Genomic DNA, 20,813 nt, shown 5'->3' with positions numbered 1-20,813 from the left:
ATATATATAGTGTGTGGGTTTATGTGTATATAGTGTGTGAACTATCATGAACCCTTATATTATATATCAAGCAAAGGAATAAAAAAAATTTCAATACCCATAATATTAAATTTTATTACACACATATGTAGACATGAAGGCTTATTTAAAGCAATGTTTTAGATGTGTATGTTTTCTTTGAAAAGACTGCTTTTCTACTGGTAAAACTTTATGCATGCTTTGTGGGGGTTGTGTCTTAGTCTAGGTATATATTTGCTCATTGTTATGCATTATATACAGAGAATTTAGTTACTTTATACGTGCTTAGTGGGGGTTGTGTCTTAATCTAGGCATATATTTGCCCATTGTTATGCATTATATACAGAGAATTTAGTTACATATAAATTATAAATGCTGACTGTATTCTCAAACAAATCTCCATGACAATCTCCAGCTGCAGCTTAACATTTTACATCTCAAACTAATGTGATCAGATAGTCAGTAGCTATAGTAAATCATCATGAATTGGTTCAGCTAGCTACTAGCTATGCTTATTATCATTACAGTGAATTAAGTTAGTTACCATATCAAGTAATCCTTTGCCCTTAGTCAAGCGTAAAAAAAGCCAGCAAAGAAGATAAATAAAAAATTGGGAATTTAAAAACCTGCAAATAGGGATCATAAAAAAAGTAAGAAAACAAGGCTGGAGATACTGTAGACATTATTTACTCAAACTGCAAATCTCTATTTTGGTTCCACCAAATGTAATTCTAGGTAACAGCATGGAACCTTTTTTATGATACCTACTAGCATCTAAGATTTTACTGTGCTATTAAGAGAGTTTTATTTTCTATAGCTATGATGAAACCTGAAATGCCAACTTCAGAAAATAAATTATAACTTTTATACAAAATATCATCATCTTCTTTAAAAGCCATTTTCTTTGATAAGTGTAATATCTCTTTATTTTGCAGACTTTTCTGGACATATTTTTAAATCTGTTCCCATTAAAATGCTTTCAGTCACTGAAATTTTGACACTTTAAGATTATAAGGATGAAGGTGAGACTCAAATTAAATTATTAATGCAAAAACATTTGACGTTGTCTCGACATAAACTTAAATTTGAAGCTATTAAGTCAGTTGAATAGAATGAAATAATTGCTATACAGTTGTGAATACAATGGTCATCAGCCATAGCAATAGAAAAATAAATATTCTTTTGAAAAAGTAAAAATGAAATTATAAAAAAGTGAGAAAATTTGACATAACTATTTTTGATGTGATTGATTTGAATGCCTTTTAAACTGCTACTTAAAGCTTACTAAAGATATAATAAATTTCACTGTTATGTAAACTGTACACACAAAATAAAATTCATAAACTTAAATTAAATAATTTAACTTTCATTTCAAGGTAACTTACATATTGCTACAGCAACTACTTATTATTATCAAAAGTTTAAAGAAAGAAATTAATGTTGACAAAGTCAAATCCAAACTGTAACAAAATTACAGGTTTTGAATGAAGGAAGCAAAATGAGTGAAATATTTTATTATTATTATTATGTGAGTCATTCAGCAGTGAGTAACTTGGTAAACAATGTGGCTTTCAAATCTTTTCTTAATATTATTTTTGGTTAGTCACTAAAATTAGATTTAAAATAATCTTGAAAATGGGTCAAGCCTTTTATTGATACAGATTTTCATTATTTTGGAGTCTTATTTTATTACAACCCATGTTGCCATATGTGGTTATTTATGACTCAAATTAAAAACTGGCCATAAAACTCCATGCTTCACACATTCCTCCATATACTAATACAGATATTTCTATGTCCCCTTTGCTGATTTCACTTTTACCAAACATGTGCAAACTTTCTTTGAACTCATAAACTCTATTCACCCAAACATTAAATTCACTGTTGAACACAAATGCAACAAGAAGTTTTTTTGTAACATTTACATTAATAGATCTGACATGCAGATCAAAACCAAATTTCACTGTAAAAACACTCATACAGGCCTTTACATCCTCTGGAATTTCACCCATGAAACCAAACAAAAAAAATCAATACACTAAAAACCTTATTGACACCGATTCAAGACTCTGTTGAACTGACAACATAGATGAAGAAATCAACCTTGTAAAGTGTTCCTTCATATACAACAACAGATTTCCCCACTAATTATTGTTGAAAAATTCTCACAAACTACCACAACAAAAACCTCAAAACTCAACTCACAAACAAAATGAATAGTAATGAACCAACCAAGAACAAAACATTACAATGCAATTTACAATTTATTCCAGTTCAAAAATAGCACGCTTAGACACAACTTGCCATTAAGCATAAAATTTTTGTTTGCTTCAAATTTACTCAAAACCTAAATAAAAATTATATAAAATCACACAATAACAACATTGTTTATAAAATAATGTGTAATAACTGCTCAGAATTCTACATTGGAGAAAATGGAAAAAGATTGGAAACCTGATTTATTTAACATAGTAAAAACCCTCCCATATTTATCACCATAACAACTCAAAAAAAACATATTATATCTATTAAAATCTATAATTTTAAACAAAGAAACAAACATTGAACAAAGCAGTGTGCCAAGATACCTTTAGTAAGCTGTTAAGCAGTCTTTAGTCATGTGACTTCTTTGTTTCTTACTGTGTATATATTCCTATGTCTATGTAAATTACTTGTATCTGATGATAACAAAACCCTGCCTTAACACTGTACATTTGTTGTTATGTTAAATTTGTAATAAACTTTTTTTCTTTATCCATTCAAGCTGTCTTCAAACCGTATTATCATATCTGGTTATGCTGTATATGATGACAACAGCTCTCAGTGTAGTTTCCATAAAGTCTCTCTTGTAACGCCATCACATCAAAGTGCAATTCTCCTTCCTACATGCTTTTCATATTTCATTGCACATAAATTCGTAGATGCTTTTCTCCAGTATAGATTAACAAGAATACCCATTATATCTTCCAGCTGCTTGAAGTATGCAACAGTTGAATGGATAAATCTTGTGTACATGTGACTTGTGCTGCTTTTTAAGATGGAGATCATTCTTGATTATATTGGATATTGTTGCCTGGGGTACATGGACAGCTTTTACCATTGACTTTTCCATTCATCGATTCTCGCTTGTTACAAGACTCCACACTTTGCTTACTGTGGCTGAGATAAGATTTCTTGCAGATCTCTTTCTTGATAGTCCTGATTCTCCAAGTTGATCCATATTATTTTGTTTTCCACTGCTATTAAATACATAAGATATCTCGATTTAGGAAATTCTAAATCTTAGATTTGGATACATCTTTATGATTTGAGTGTATGACTATTTTGCATCAAAAAGTTGTTACACTGTTCTGATACATGCTATTCCACTGTGACTTTATATTCGCAGTGGTTGTGACATGATTTGCAGATTAAGAATTGTTTTAAAATAACCTACTCAACCTTCTATATTACAATATAAAATATTGTGTTCAGAAATTGTTTACAGAAATTATAGTGGTTAATTTTTTGTTTTTTCACAATACAGACATACAGGTTAACACATTATAAGTTAGATTGACAGTCTTTAACAAATCATGTATTGTTTGAAACAGTAATTTTTTTATAATTGGTAATAATGGAATGTTTCAGAAACTTGCTAAGGAGAACTATGCTGATAAATTCTCAACTCTTTTGCATTTGGAAGAAATTCAGATGCAACTTGATATGGAAGAATTTGACATTAAAGAGGTAGGCTAATGTGTAGAATCTTCTCATTGTAACTTTCAGTGGTTGAAAGAATTAATCATTTATATAAACTTAATCAGTTTCTTCTATATCAATGAAATTTATACTGTAGAGGAGGGAAGCTGTTCTGTCTTTGTTTTTGATGTTCAAGACAGGAAGATGCTGTTTTGTAGTACAATGTTAGGATAGTACCTTTTTGTGGTTAATGCAAGAAAGATGCTCATTTTTTATAGATTAAGGAAAACGTCTTTATTACTGACTAAGGAAAATGCTTTGTTTGTACTGTACTACAAGGAAGTTGCCATATTTATTGTATGAGAAAGAGAGATAATTTTTTCTTATGACAGAAAAGAAGTTCATGTAGTAACATTGTAGTAAGTTTAAAGATTAAATTAATAACAAATTGTCTTGGATAATGTCAAAGTTAAATTTCCAATCATGGATTTACTTGCAGATTTTACATATAAGGAAAGAAGAAGAAGTAATCCTATTCTCAGTTAAAATATTTGTGAATAAAGTGAATTATATTTGTTAGAATGTGTTGTATTGACACTTGACATATTCTTCTATAAATGATTTTGTTAGGCCCCCTTGAGACGTTGCAAGGAATACTTAGCTTTACATGTTCCTGGTTTAGCAGAAGGACGGCCATCTGTTCTCTTAGGGGACAAGGTTATCTTGTCATCACCAGTTCTTGAAGAAGAGTTGTTATATGAAGGTTTTGTGCATGAGGTAATCTACCAATTCAAAAGATTATATAAATAAACAAAGTTCACTTCAAATATCATTGACGGTGGAGTGAAAACAGGCCTGTTGTCACCATTAAAGTTTGTTTTTAAGTTGCACTTATTATGTTCTCAGATAGAGTATTTTAAAAATTAATGTTTAGAAGCTAAACATATTTGTGTTAAAATAGTTTATGATTTTTGTTTGTGAAAGGTTTCAACGTATAGTTTTTGGTTGGAGGATCTCATAATATATTGTATTTTTAGATTTAGCCAGTTCAATGTTAGTAGACAAAATCCAATGTTTAAAGTACTCTTTGTGCTTGAATATTTTTTACACTTAGAACTTTCTGGATAAGACATTCAGTACTTTTAATGTAGAGGTTCACTGCATCCTTAATTTATTTGTGGATCGGTCAGTGTGCTATACAATTTCAAGCACACATTAAGAATTTTATAAATTTTGTAACACTAGATATGATATATCTAGCAGAGGATACACCTGTGTGCTTTTAGTTACAACATTGATAAAATGTGAAGCTTTAAGTTGTTCAACTTCAAATGAAAGTCAGTGGTTTTCAAGCTATGTTCCGTGGAACCCCAGGGGTTTCTTACAAAGAAACAGGTAATAGTGTTTTTTTTTCAATTATTGAGTGTTAACCTATCAGGGAATGAATCTATTTATTAAATTGTGAGTTAGTTGATATTCAGTCTTCTCCATATAGTTTACAATTCTACATTAATGTTACAGACATGGTCACTTTCATCTTGGCTAGGCTTTAAGGATGGATTAAGGGTTGGGGTTCTGTGACAGAAGAAATGAAGTAAGAGGGTTCCATAGCTTCATAAAACTCGGGGATCATTCATGTAAGCCAACCAACTGGCTAAAAGTAATTGCAATAAAACAGTTCTAGCTATTTTCATGAGTTTTTAAAAACAAAGTTTTTCAAGAATAGACAATAAAAAATTTCATTTCACACAGAATCTACTATATAAAGATGAAAAGCTATCCGTCTGTCATGCTGATATATCAGCAGTTGTGGTATCGATCAACAAGCAACTTGCATGAAATGATGGCTCTTTTTTGTTGCGACAAGCAAGTTTTTTTTTTAAATTCTTCCAACCAAAAATGGAAGATGTGTTACTTTGGGCATATAATTAGATTCCGGGATAGGTTGGTAGAGATTGTGATGAGTAATAAAATTGAATCGGGTACCCCCACACTTGGTATTTCTGGTGCACAAAAATCATAATCCCTGACTGAAATTCCCCATTATGTTTGCTTGGTTGTCAAGGAGACACCTTGATGCAACATCATCAAATTTTGTCCATTCAGAACCCTTGGCTACAACTCTATAACTCTGCACCACATATACATTTTGAAAATGCCCAAATTAAAGCATGCTTCTTCAGCTTGGCAGACTAACAAAGCCAAAACCAGGAAGATAGTCCAAAGAGAAGACACTGAAATTTGTAATAGAATTCACTGCCTTTACCATTACAATTAATAATTTGCAGGGTCATACAGTTGACAAAGTAGGAATATATCTTTGAAAATCAGGTTTTTCGCATGTTTCAATCTCTAACGATTTGTCAGGAAGAACATTTGAGCATAACTTAAAATTATACAGAAGTCAAAATGCTAATCTACTTAAAGGAGATGACCAAATATACATAAAAAATATTGTTTTCATGAAATACTAGAAATAGGATAGTCATTCTCCATACGTATATTATTACTAGATTATAATTAATTTGTAGAAAACATAGTCAAAAAACATTTATTTAGGTATAATTTTGTGAAGAAAAATTAATTATTTTTTCCCATCGTGTGATAGGCCTTCAGCTTGTAGATTATATACAGGATGGGACAAAAATTACCATACAATTGTTATTATGTGGTTGGAATGAAAGAAAATTTTAAAAGTACAATTGAAACCAATATAGTAATCTTTTGTTTCAGAGTAAGATGTTAGATGAGTATGGAAACATGTTATGTTAATATAATAATAAGTGGGAAAATAATAAGCATAATGAAGTGACTTATTTTTGAAAGAATGTACTACATGTTCTGTCAAAACATGTACTTTTCCCAAAAAATAAATCACTTCACTCTGCTTATAAATCATTGTTTGCCAACTTATTGGAATAAGATATTGCAAATTAAACAATGTTCTAAATGAAACAATTGTTGGATCATTTTTGCTCCACCCTGTATATTAGAAGGTGTAGTAAGTTAAACATTTCCTTTGATCTTGATAGAATTCCATCTCTTATGGGTTTTATCATGAACCATGATAGCAAATCATAATAGGGATTGCAAGGAATTGCACAAAACCATAATAGAACGTTTGGGCAAAAAGCACCTTAATCAGTAAAGAATCAGTTCAAATAACACTTTAAAACCTTTACTATTGACTGCTAAGGCTGTACACACATAAAAATGCACAAAAAAGTATGCATGTTAGACTTGCAAGGAAAAGAAAATCACTCAAAATGGCCTGTCTATAATTCTTTTTCTTCCTCTTCTTATCATTATTATTCTCTTGCCAGTCTACAACAAAAAGGGCTTGGTATATGGCACCCAAACCTTTGGTATAATAATAAATAAGGTACTGCAAAGGTCGTAGGGGTATTGAAAAGTTGATTTGTTTCTTCTATATTTTACATAAGCTAAAAACATCATAATTATTGTGTAAACAATGTTATCATTACCCTCTTGAAGTTAGCTTTCTTACAAATATCTGGTGCTCTTTTAAAAAGCTTAAGTACAGTGTGAAACAGGAATTACCAGCCAATAATAGATGATTGTAACATGTAGATAGAGAATGCTTTGTACACTATACAGTTAGTGTGTTTAGGGAGCCAAGCCCTATATTATATACGAAGTGAATGAGTAAAAAAAATTCAATATACATAATATTAAATTTTATTACACACATTTGTAGAGTAATTACTTGAAAAGATATGATAACTTATTCAAAGTAATTTTTGAGACATATATGTTTTATTTGAAAATTCTGCTTTTCTACTGGTAAAATGTTTTTCTCCCACTTAGTGGGGGTTGTGTCTTAGTCTAGGCATATATTTGCCCATTGTTACACAGAAACTGTAAATGCTGACTAAATTCTCAAAGAAATCTCCAGCTGCAGCTTAACTTTTTACATCTTGAACTAATGCGATCAGATAGTCAATAGCTACAGTAAATTATCATAAACTGTATCATCTAGCTACTAGCTATGCTTATTATCATTACAATGTATAAAGTTAATCACCATATCAATTAATCCTTTGCCCTTAGTTGAGCATAAAAAAGTCAGCAAATAAGATAAATAAAATATTGGGAATTTAAAAACCTAAAAATTAAGATTGTTGAAAAGAAAAGTAAGGAAACAAAGCTGAATATACTGTAGACATTATTTACTCAAACTACAAATCCCTATTTTGACTCCACCAAATGTAATTCTAGGTAACAGCATGGAGCCAAAATAGGGGTTTGTATTATGAGTATATGATGTCTACAATATCTCCAGCCTTATTTCCTTAAATTTTTAAGATCTCTATTTGCAGGTTTTCCAATTCTCAATTTTTTATTTCTCTTGTTTCAATTAATATTTCATAGTACCTGAATTTCTAGAACTGGAATTTAAATTTAACAGCATTAAAATTTTATTATAAATCAGAAAAATGATAAGATATACTGTTCTTGTTTTATAAGATTAGTCTGAAAATTAAGTTGTTCAATGAGATTCATATTTTATTTGATGGATTCATTAATCATTCATGTAATGCACATAACATGTGACAGGCAGGGATTAATTTACCATAACCGTTGGGGCCAAACATTGGCTCCTTCCTCCCTGTGGAAATGGATGAGAACTTTACTCTTTGAGTGAAATATTTATTAATTTATATAAATGTTTATAATAAACTCTACAAACTTCTGCAATTTTGAGCTTAAATTTTAATTTTTTCATTGAGAAATTATAGCATATAATCATTTGTTTCAATGTATGTTTGCATAATTTTAGTACAAGTTATACTAATGAATGAAGAGTACCTTCTTCCACTAAAATGACATGTTTTTCATAAAGTTATGCAATGAATTTTGTTATGCTTGCATCATTTGCAATGTATTTGCCATATTAAGTGTTGAAGAGTAACATATAATTACAAACTTATTATACAAACCATATATGTATGTAAGTTAATCTTTATAATTGATAGGCATAAATGGCTTTTTAAAGTTTTGGAAAGTACAGATTTTTTTACTTCTGCTTTAAATTTAGGGAAGCTTAGTACTATCCTAACAATAATACAGGTTGTTCCAGAAGTCAGTTGCCATAGGCTGAATGTCTATACATGTTTACAAATGTCTGTCCTTTAACTGGATACTGTTCACTTTGCATACATTAATCAATGCTTATCTAAAAAAAACTGTAAAGAAACAAGAAAAACATTGTTAAATTCCTCAATGTTATAATGGAAAATGACTTTTATAACAACCTGTAGACATGGCTTTCCTAACATAAGGATTAACTTAGTAAAACTTTTCATAAATGTGTGTAATTACCCAAATTTCTTCCTCTTTTTTTTTTCATTTCATGAGCCCCACTTTAAATCGAGCAGATTAATCCATGTAAGGTTGTGTTCATGAACTAAAAGTTTTTTAAAAGTTAATAGTGTATTTTGGCCTAAGATAAAACAATGTATATTTTAACTTGTTTATAAATAGAATATTTTAACTTTTTCTCTTCACCCACTGTATGATAGGTTTTAAAAGATGAAGTGTTGCTAAAGTTTCACAGCTCTTTCCATTCAAACTATAATGATGAAGTATACAACGTGTCGTTTGCTTTGAGTAGGTGAGAAGGAAAAATATTTATTCACTTTTTCATTCCAGTAATATCCAAGAAAACTGGTCAGAATGAAGAGTAATATTAATTTCTCTTCTAATTTTATTACACAAATAATTATTGTACTTCATAATGGTGTAAAATATTCTCAGGTAATGTCTTCAGTGCAGTTGACAAACATAAAATAGTTGAACTGAAAGTTAGTATATCATGGTAATCTATTTGTTAAACCTAGTTCTGTAAGCAACCTAAAATATCTTCAAGTATTAAAAAGATGTATCCAAAAATAATACAATCAATATTTGTAGAAGTTAACTGAATTTTAAAACAAATTTAAAAAGTAAAACTTACACTCCATTAGCAATGATTTTTCTGCTGTTTTAAAACAATATCATCATTTTATGATTATTATTGGATCAGTCAATAGCTCTGTTGCTGTTTCTTCTCTAAGTTCATGCAATATTTAAGGTAGAAAAATTGCAGTTTAAAAATGCTATTTAAATTAAATTTGTAATTCCATTTTTTTTTCCTCATTTACAGCCACCATTTTGATTTTAAAGATTTTGTTATTGCTGAAGAGCATAGAAATTTTAAACTGTTTTATACTTGGCAGTAAGACTTTCTAGAACAACTTTCTTTTCTTACTTGTTTAGTATTACAGTGGATAGGAATAACTTGTGTTTCTTTTACAATGTTGTTTTTTTAGGTTTATACCCATATATATTTAGTATAAGCATGGTAAGCTTTAATAAGCTATTAGAAATTTCTCTTAGTGAGATTTAAGCTGCGGTGGCAGGTAGCCTTAGTAGCTTTGCCATAAAAACAAATACAAAATTCAACTCTTTCACTAGAGTTTTTTTCTTTAATTTTCTTGTTCTTTGAGCCAATTATCTGTGTATTCCTCTTACCTACAAAACTATTTTATTTTGTCATTTTTTTCTATCAGATGTTTTAAGAATCTTATAAGAATTTCCTATGTACTTGTTTATGCCTTCATTATGGTTTTTAATTTTTGATATAACTAATCAGATGTTTTCTCATTAAGAACTGCTCTCAGAAGGTGTCATCAAGCTGTTTTCATGATATCCGAACTACCAGCTAATGGTAGGTACCACTTCCCTTCAAATTTTTAGCACTAGTTCAGAAATTAAGCTCTTATTTAAGATGAAACACAGAATTACTTTCCTGCCCAAAATTAGCAGTTCTAAATATTCATAGATACTTCTATACTCAAAGGTATAAGGAGAATGAAAAAGTTTAAAAGACACAAATGTGCATGTTTAACAATAGCCTCATAATTTATTGGACTGTTATTATAAGGTGATCAGCTTTGAGTTTTGTTCAGAAAGTGTACTAGTATGTAGACTTATAGTTTAAAGTAATATTTCTTTTCTAAAAAATAGGATATACAACTTCTTTATACTCGCAATAATATTTGTATTACTAAAAGTCAAATAACTGTAAGTTGCTCTACTTTTAATGTCAGTAAAACAGGAAAAAATAACATAATTCAAACAAATAACCAAAATGTACGTATAGTATTGTTTTTGTTACAGTAACCAGCAAATATTAATTTTGAAATTAGTTTTAAATGTTTTAAGGTGCGCCCCCCCCCCCACACTTTATGCTGTGTGTGGATTATAACAGTGACAATTTAGATTTAATACCTTTAAATACAAATTTCAAATCTTTCATCTTCTTGTTTAATAAACCAATTAGTTGCACATTCCACAAACAAAGATAAAGATATGATTTTCTGAAACTGAGAGGTTTGTAACGAATTTGATATTATATATTTATCTTAATATCAACGTTTGTATAGATTAAGTTTATGTTTTAAAACATGCATAGCTTTTAGTGTTAAATATGTATTGCGAAACTCCCACCTATTCTCCAAAGTTGTAGAAGATTCTTGAGAGTAAGAATCAACAATATATGTATATTCGTAAATGCTTAAATGTAGCTCAGTATTGTTAAGTAAAACTGAAATTTCTAGAAAGCCTCCACACACTTATAAATATAACTAACATGATGCACCGAAGGAGAGTATCTATTATTAGTTTGCTATAAACTTTGGAAACTATAACTGTGATTGTTATAATGCTTATCAATTGGAAAACTTCAGATATTTGACCAGGAGAATTTACAAAGTTTGAATATTAAAACTCATTTAACTTCAGTGAATTCTCATCGGACATTAGTATTTTTACGAAAACGTTACGTAATGTCACAGTAGAAAACCCAGTGTAAGTGGCTGATATACAAAGCTAGCTAGCTTATTGTTAAGTGAAATATACCTACGTCAACTCGTAATCAACTCGCTCATCATTAACCCTCAATAAGATATCGAAGAAGGTCCAGATTAAAAGGAAGACTTTATATTGCTTGTAAATTTGTGAAACTTGTGTTTATAAATCATTGTTTGTAATAACTGTTTTTGTAAATTGTATTGTTGTGTGTATATTAAAACGTATTTGTGTTAAAAAAGAATACTGTGTGTATCAATCTTGTTGGCAAATATCATATTTAAATACTAAATCCAAAGTACAATTTAACTACTAAATTTAAACTATCATTTAGCTCAGTTTCAGACCATTCAAAATTCTAATACGTAACAGGTTATACTCACATACAAAACTATTTGGTTTTGTCATTCATTTTTTGTTAATTTTTAAGAATCTTATAAGAATATTTTATGAACTTCTCTATATCTTTCTTATGGTTTTTGATTTCTATAAATTACTAGACACTATTCTCTTCACCAAAAAAATTTTTTATTTTTGTAAAGATTGTTTTGAGTCAGTTTTAATAGATTTATATTTGCTGTGTTGATCCAAGTAAGAGCTACTTTGCAATTATGTAAAAGTGATTAATGAACATTTTGAAAATGTCGTGTAGTACATAGATTACTATCACAAGGTTTGTTTAGATGAATTTTTAAGTGATTTTGTTATAGTGATGGGATGTGTAGATGGTAGTCGAAGCATTCTTATTGGTATGTAAAGATGTTTCAAAGTGAGAAGAGATGCTAACATACAGTGAAAAATTAATAATATATAGGTATATTTATATGAAGAATTATTATGCTATTATTATTATTATTTTTAAACATGGAGTGTTGTTTGAATCAAATATTTGTGTTAGTTTGTAATAATGTGTCTTTCTGAGAAGAACTGATAATGTTAGCTTGAAAACTTATAGTGTACAGGCATTATTGTTTAAAGAATTATTATACGGGGGCTGATCCATGGTGGCTAGCCATTTTTCTTTTTCTGAATAAGTATAAAAATCTTACTAGAAATCCTTCTTTGAGGTTGTCGTGGTCTACATAAATGTAGGACTGTACATTGAAAAGTTTCAATGTCTGAAGGTATTTGTGGAAATCGTATTAGTTACTGAAAATATAATTATTTCCTGTAGGAAGGATGTAGGATAGTCATTCAGATATAAACAGTGTGTGAAAGACATGCATATCTCTCCCCAGTGTATCTTTGAGAAATGTATTATTTCTTCAAAAGTTAACTCAATTAATTTCCTGTTTCCTGTTTAGTTAAAGTAATTGATTCAAGTGTGTTTGAAACTACATGATATGATTTACCTGTCTATGCTCTTTGTTTTCTTTCATGAGAAAGTAGTGCCCATTTTGGGTTGAAAGAAAAGGAACACATTTAAAAAGAAGAAAAGAACAAAGAACAAAATATATACACACACACACAGTTTTGATTATATGGGTTAACATATTTGTTGATAAGGTTGTTAAGGCAGGAAATGTATGCATTTCCCACAAGTCAAATTTCAAGAGTTTCCGAGACCTTACAGAAAGTTTCTCCCTGCCTTCTCACGTAATTCAGTTTTTAGTGATGTCATTATTGATTGAACAAAAGCTTATAAAAAAAACCAGCTTGAATTTTTGCTGTTACGGTTTCTAAGAAGTTTTCTTCAAAATGAAAAAAAATCAGGAAAGCACAATTATAAAATCAATAGTTATCTAGTTAGTTTTTGATTATAACTAAATTTTTCTTTTTCAGTATTATTTCCCTCAGTACTTCATCTGAAGAACCCACAAGTCCAACTAATAGAAGATTCAAGTAAAAATTCAAGCCAAGAAGACAGTCCTCAAAAATTATTAAATAAAATGTCAAAAAACTTCAATAGTAACAGCATTTTAACAGCTGATGATAAAAACCCAAAAATCTCTGAATTATCTGCCTTAAATGTAATTCAAAATACTTGTGGACCTGTAATATCACATCTAACTCCAACATCTGCAAAGGATTATCAAGTAAGAAATGCAAGAAAGACTTTGCTCTCAAATAATGTCAGTGGAAAGAGATTAACCTGGGTAAACAAGACCTTAAATGAAAGACAGAAGGCAGCAGTGAAACGAATAGTGAGCGGTCAATGTCGTCCAACCCCTTACATTATATTTGGACCTCCAGGTACAGGAAAGACAGTTACAGTGGTGGAAGCTATATTACAAATTTATTTGAATGTTCCCTCTAGTCGGATAATTGCCTGTACTCCTTCTAACAGTGCTGCTGATTTAATTGTGAGTACTTAAAGCTATCATTAAAAATGTTAAGTAAGGTCAGCAAGAACAAAACAGTTTCAAGTTAGAAATATGCAAAGATTGCATTAAAAAAACAACAGCAGATTAATGTAGTTAGGTAATTAAATTATGATAATTTGGTCCAATAAAGATACACTGGTAAGCAAGAGCTAATCCATGATTCAAAGCTCGTTAATGTAGTTACTTTGATATTTAAAATTCTGGAGATAGCCTGTAAAATTTTGAAAACAGCTAAAAATTATGCTGAATGAACTCTTATGAAGCACTGATGTCTGTGTTGCATTTTCTTTTATATCCCATGTTAAGTTGTTTTATATTTCAGTTATTTTGAAATTAGTAATTAGTACACAGCACTTTAATATATGTAGTAGGTTTATAAAATGTTATGTTAATCAAGCATCAGGTAAGATGGTAAATTGAATTTGAATTTATAAGTAAAAGAAAAGTATTTAAAATAAAATCCATAGAAAACATTAGTAAAAAATTTGTGTGTTGGCTCTTGTAAAGTGTGCAAAAAGTGCATCACTACTGTTTGTCCCCAGTGGGACAGTGGAAAGTCTTTGGATTTACAATGATAAAATCAGGGGTTCGATTCTCCTCGGTGGACACAGCAGATAGCCCAATGTGGCTTTGCTTATAAGAAAACACAAACACGCAAACTACTGTTTTATGCATGATTCTGAAAATGTATTTATTTTTTTAATTAGGAAGATAGCTGTTCCTTGCATTTTAATTATCAAAATTTTCAGAAATGAAAAGAAGTAGTTGCCATTGGTTCATATTGTTAATTACATCTATTATGTAAAATACAAAATAAAAACTGACTGAACCGTATTGGCTGATAACTTATTCTTCAAAATATACACTTGTACAACACATAGTTTCTAAGTTTGCAAATTTTTTTCTGAAATTGTATTACAGTAAATAATGTGAAACTTACAAATGTGGATTTATATTGCAGACCTTAAGAATACATGAAAGTAAAAGGGTTCAAGCAGTGGATTTGGCTCGTTTAAATGCTTTCCAGAGGATTGAAGAGGTAAGAGTCAAGCAAATTTATTGGTAGAGGTCTACTTAACAAAATCAAGGAAAATCTCTGTTTCTTGAGTAATATAAAACCAAAAAAGCCTGATATCCCAGATATAAAGATACCATGCTGATGCTAATGTTAGCTAATTAAGTAGAAAAATTTGGATGCTAATCTTGAATTTATTTGAAATCAGTGTCTGTTTCTATGAAATAATGATGAAATAAAAAATCAATGGAAACTTGCATATTTCTCCTGATTATAAAGTTAGTAAGTCTACGAACTTACAATGCTAAAATCTGGGGTTTGATGTAGTGTGTAATAAAATACCTTGTTCACCGTCATTAATTACAAAAACTAACAACATAGGTCATTTGATATATATATATAACAAGATTCTCTATTACAATTTTGCTTAACAAACTCAGGTTCAATATAATTTTGAAACTAACAAAAGTTCAGTATTGAATTAGAACTAATAACACAAATTTAATATATATATTTAAAACAAAAAAGTGTAAAGTTATATACACAATGTCCTAAAAGAAACATCCAGTTTTAATCAAGTACCAAGTCCAAACACATAAACTAAATATTTGTACTGAGAATTTTCATGGGGATTATAATAGTTAATTAATTTTATAACAGTTCCTCTCTTTTTCTTCTTTTCTTTTTGTATTTGGGGGAGGATGTTAAAAAACTTTTCTTCTACTTTTCATGAATCTTGTGATTTATGCCATTAACAAACTTAATTCAGCAAATAAGATTGGATAGTTGTGTCATTTGTGTGATTGTTCATATTTTCTTTATTTTTAAAGATATATTTGATTATCAGTGTATTTTATTAACAGTATTTAGGTTTGTAATATTTTGTCATCTTAACTGCATTTTAGAATCATAACACAGGAAAAATATTATGCAATAAAAACAAACACAGTAACAATAAGTAACTCTCTGCCAGCTTAAAGTTAGTGATCATCACAGTTTCCATGTATTTATGTTTAATTTTTTGGGAATTTGAAATTAGCCATCTAGTTTACATCATACATGGTATGAAGTCAATGTCAACATCAAAAGTCAAATTAACTGGAGGTTTTCAGTTTTTTTTAGATTTTTGTGTTACTTTCATTTAATATCAAATCTAATTTAAATTTACGTTGAATGTTATGAGTTTCGTACATTTTTTGAACGATACATGTAAATGGTTTTTATCTATTGAAGGTGAGAATTACATATACCTCTAAAATATTGCTTACTTAAAGAAAGTATTAATTTTCAAAAATACTAAAGAATTATATATATTTTACTATCACTGTTATAAAAAATGAGATGTAAAAATAAGTAACTAACAGAAGCTGTTCTTTTTTATTCTAGAACATTCCAGAAGAAATCAGAATATATTGTAAAAATAGTAATGATCTTGACCTACTCTCCCATCACCGCATTGTTATTAGCACATGTACTACAGCAGGAAATTTCTACAGCCTGGGTCTAACAACATCACATTTTACTCATGTTTTTGTTGATGAAGTATGTTGTTTGTCTTTACAGTTCTGTACTAATACATAGGGCCTCATGCTATTGTTTGATCATTGTTCAGGGTGGATAATTTTGCTGTAAGTTATAATTTACTGCATTCACTTTTGTGTGTGTGTGAAAGAGAGAGAGAGGAGGGGGAGTTTATATACACAGACACAAATTCTTACTAAGAAATTCAGATGCAAAAAGTGAAAACACAGAGAGACCAAATATATAATCTTTCTCAGTCAATCATTAAAGAAAGACGTATATAAATATTTATATATATGAGTGTAGCAAGTGATCAGAACCAAATGTTTAGCTATCATGACAGTAGTTTGTTTTAAACCTGAAGTAGTGAATTGTTTAATAATGGGTAATGTTTTCTGTACACTATATATATATAATATAAAGATATGCACTGTGGGATAAAGAGCAGACTGTATATCAATAGAAATGAATCATCATGACAAGATCAGATTATTTTAACACATTACTATAAACAGATATTCTTATTTTGAAGTTCTTAATGCTCATGATAATGAATAATAGATAAAATTTATTATTCCAGTCTCTCAAAATGTTTATATTTAAATGGTTTTTACTATAATATTTGAATTTTTTATAGTCTTTCTTCATTTACAAAGAAGTACTATTCACCTTTGTTGTTAAAACTAGCTTTCTTAACTTTATTAAATTTCCTTTTTTTCTGTTCTGTTGATTAAAACTGTTAGACTGATTATTTTCTAACACTTACTGATCGTGGCCCTTTCTTTGAACTCCTGTACATTGATATGTGTATCATTTTCACGATCTTTGGTAATTGTATTTGTTCCTAAAGAGACTGGTTCTTAACATATACTTATATTTTTAGTATTTTTTCAGTTTCAGTTTCTTTTATGCAAGGTTGACTTATTTATTATTTACAATCTTTGGAAACTTTCTCAGAATCTTGCTTCATCATGAAAAAGCTACTTATGTAAAAATATTTTAAAAAAAGAGTTTAGTACGAGCATATTTTTATTTGTGGTTAGTCCCTGATAAGTAGGGCCAATAAATTTTCATAATCTGTGTAAAGTGAAGGACAACCAGTACAAGAAGAGTCATATTTAGGATTCTTTTTTCAATTATTCATGAGAATGTTTATTTGCATGAACAGCTGTTAGTGTACCAAAGAATAAATTGAGCTATAAAGTTCTTGTATCTGTGTTGACTGTATTTTTGATTGTTAGCAATACCAGATGGCACGCTCGGTCTTTGTGATAACAGATGGCCATACGTCACTATACATTGCAAGCATTGTTGTGTATATATTGTGTGTACATTACATATTGAAATTGTTAGGAAAAACTGACAAGTTATTACTCTTCTGTCAAATAATTGAGAAAGTGTAGTTACAAAACAAAATGTAAATTTTAATATATGTGGAACTTCTCATTGTATACAATTAAAACTTGGTAAATAATTTCACCTACATATTTAGTGCTGTGAAAATAAAATTAGCATTTTCTAGTGGGCTTAAGTAATTTTGAAAAATACCAGAGTTTATTAAAAGTAGTTTAGAATGTATGTTTGGGAGTAGGAGTTGCTATTATTACTATATAGAAATTTGGAAGGTTTTAGCATTCAAACTATTCCTAGGTTTTTAGATAAAAACTTTAATATTTTTGTGTGAAAAATAGAAGACATCAATGATTTACGGGTTTTGTAGCAGTGATTTATGTTTATGGAAAAGGCAGTCAAGCATATTCAATATGTTAGAAACATCAGTAAGTGCTTTCTTCCAGGCAGGTCAAGCTACTGAACCAGAGTGTTTGGTTCCCATCAACCTGGCAGTTCTTGGAGATGGTCAGGTGAGACATATCAATTTAAGGTTTGACTAGGGTGTTAGTGTTAACGACGTTGTAGTGAAAAAATAAGGCTCCAGATTTTAATGTGGGTTTTGCTCTGTTATCAAATTGGTACTTATAAAAATGCACAAAAGAGATTTGTTTGTTTTAATACAGCCACAGCTGTAATGAAATTAATTTAGAACTAAAGTCTTTTTTTTTTGTTATGTTGCATGCTTATTGTTATTTTTTTACTCTCTGCATTAATAAGTGTGTTTTCAATTTTTAAATTGGTTGTCTTTATATCTGCATTAATTTTATCACTGTTGGTATATCTAATATAACTTGGATATTGTAGTAATGTGCATTGTAAAATCTATGACACAGAAAATATGATCTAGTTCAGTTTACAAGTAGCTTTTCATTAGTAATCTTGCCATATGTACTTGAGATATTGAAAGCATATGTCACACAGTAAATGTTGTTGAATTCTATCTCCTCTGGCAGTTTTCAGTACATGTATGTAAGTGTCCAATAAACATTAGGTAAAGTCTACTAACAATTTAGGCTATTTTGAAGTGCTTAAACATGATGGACATTCACACTTTAAATACTTTTATAGCAAATCTTATTAGTTTTGTGCACTCTCTTTAAGTTATAATGAATTCTTTAAATGCATAGCTCTGAAGCTTAAAAGGTTTATTTTCAGGTAATATTAGCTGGAGATCCTTTACAATTGGGACCAGTTTTACGGTCCAGATATGCTCAGTTATATGGCTTACAGATTTCCCTATTAGAAAGGTTTATGGACCGACCCGTGTACTCGAGAGATGAAGAGAAGTTTGCTGATCATGGGAACTATGACCCATTAATTGTAATCATTTTAACTAGTTCATTGAGTTTTTTTCCCCATATTAATCAAAAAAGTTCTAGAAATTTTTGTAATTTTAAGGTTCACCCAGTTCTTTGAGATGAGTTTGTAACACATTTAATTATTAACTTTAAATTTTAATCCAGAAATGCACTGTATGACTTAATTATGTTCAAGGTAGTAGATTGAACAGGTTTTAGCAACTGACAGTAGTATGTATGTGCTTTTTTTTTTTTTCTGAACAGTAAAGCTATCTCCACCTGTAACCTACTTAAGATAAAAGTAACAGAAAGCATGTGTCAGTAATCTATCATGAAAACTAAACTATAGAAGTTCTTCAAATAGCCTCCTCTTTGAAAAATTGGACTAAATATAAATGTAGTATATTTTAGTTGTCTGAGTTGTTGGAAAAAATTTGAAGAACATGAATAAATTTACTGTATAAAGATTTCCTCCAAGCAAACAGCAACTGACTGATCAAACTGTAGATTTTTAGTGAATTTGTAATAGCTATATTTGTGTAAAAAATCTACTAAGTATTCTTGAAATTTCAAGTATTTAAAAAAATATTTTATTTACTTAATAGAAATGTTTTACATAATCAAACCTTGGAACTGCTTTCCACCTTTTTTTAAGTATGCTTATAAAGTATGAAACTATATTAAGATTAACTGACCAATGGAAATTTTCTGTTTTTCCTATTTACTTTCATATGTACTGAAAGTAGTTAAAACGTTTTTTTTTTCATGTATTTTAAATGCATTGATAAAAGTTGACATATTTACTATTTGCAATACTGTTCCTTGGATCTACTATTATAATGGATATTATACATTAAAGCTTAATTTATACTTTTTTATTTTAAAGTAGTAATAATTTCACCCTTTGGTGTTTGTACAATTAGGTTACCAAGTTAGTAAACAACTATCGATCTCATTCAGCCATATTGAGTCTTCCTTCTCGATTATTTTATCACAATGAACTTGTTTGTTGTGCATCTAAAGATCAGCGAAAAAGTCTGTGTTACTGGGATGGTTTACCAAAAACAGGATTTCCCATTGTATTTCATGGAGTAAAGGTAGACATTTGCCTTTCTTGTAGTTTAAATAATAGCTGTAAGTACTATATTTGTTCATGATGGAACTAAAAGTAAAAAAGACAAGTAATTATAGATATCTACTTTGTTAGAAGGCTTTATTGCTCATCTTTGTATTTTATTTTTAGTAAATAGCTATAAGTTTGCATAAAAATATCTTTTTGTTACACTATATGTTCAATGTGATGTTTGTAGTTTGTATTTTATTTTTTTAACAATAAAACGTTTTTTCTTAAAGCTTTTTCTCTAACAGTGGTCAATTTGGAAACTTGGTGGTGTTTGTTCTTTATGAAAATCAAGACTACAGATAAAGAGTCATTTATTTTTAATCTAAAAACTTTTATTATTGAATATGTTGAGATTACTTCAGGGACATAACAAGCACAGAAAGAGGGAAACAGAAAACTGTAAAATGGATAACCAAACACATTTTGTAAATAAGAAGTTGACATAAGTGTGCAAAAGAAGTACATACAGCCTTGAAGCTACTTGTAAGTAACAAACTGTTACTAAACAGTTTGTAATAGTAAACCAATAACACTGTATGAAAAGACCTAACAAAAACTAAGTGGGAAAT

General features: G+C 29.3%; 1 protein-coding gene across 5 annotated transcripts in view; it reads left to right on the top strand.

Annotated features, from left to right (window-relative positions):
* LOC106457584 (RNA helicase Mov10l1-like) overlaps window positions 1-20,813 on the top strand; it is a 40,470-nt gene that overhangs the window by 12,522 nt on the left and 7,135 nt on the right. For all 5 annotated transcript variants that reach the window (XR_002610213.1, XM_022383584.1, XM_022383583.1 and 2 more), the window contains exons 7-16: window positions 3,649-3,747; window positions 4,330-4,476; window positions 9,243-9,334; window positions 10,371-10,429; window positions 13,354-13,874; window positions 14,857-14,934; window positions 16,297-16,452; window positions 18,228-18,293; window positions 18,979-19,143; window positions 20,045-20,218. Coding sequence is in view for 4 of the 5 variants with exons in the window: in XM_022383584.1 (XP_022239292.1) it covers window positions 3,649-3,747; window positions 4,330-4,476; window positions 9,243-9,334; window positions 10,371-10,429; window positions 13,354-13,874; window positions 14,857-14,934; window positions 16,297-16,452; window positions 18,228-18,293; window positions 18,979-19,143; window positions 20,045-20,218 (1,557 nt within the window). In the remaining variant the exon portion in view is untranslated. The remainder of the gene's footprint in view (window positions 1-3,648; window positions 3,748-4,329; window positions 4,477-9,242; window positions 9,335-10,370; window positions 10,430-13,353; window positions 13,875-14,856; window positions 14,935-16,296; window positions 16,453-18,227; window positions 18,294-18,978; window positions 19,144-20,044; window positions 20,219-20,813) is intronic.

Source organism: Limulus polyphemus, unplaced genomic scaffold, assembly GCF_000517525.1.
Source record: "Limulus polyphemus unplaced genomic scaffold, Limulus_polyphemus-2.1.2 Scaffold349, whole genome shotgun sequence".
Taxonomy (NCBI): Eukaryota; Metazoa; Arthropoda; class Merostomata; order Xiphosura; family Limulidae; genus Limulus; species Limulus polyphemus.
This window is presented reverse-complemented; position numbering and strand designations above follow the sequence as displayed.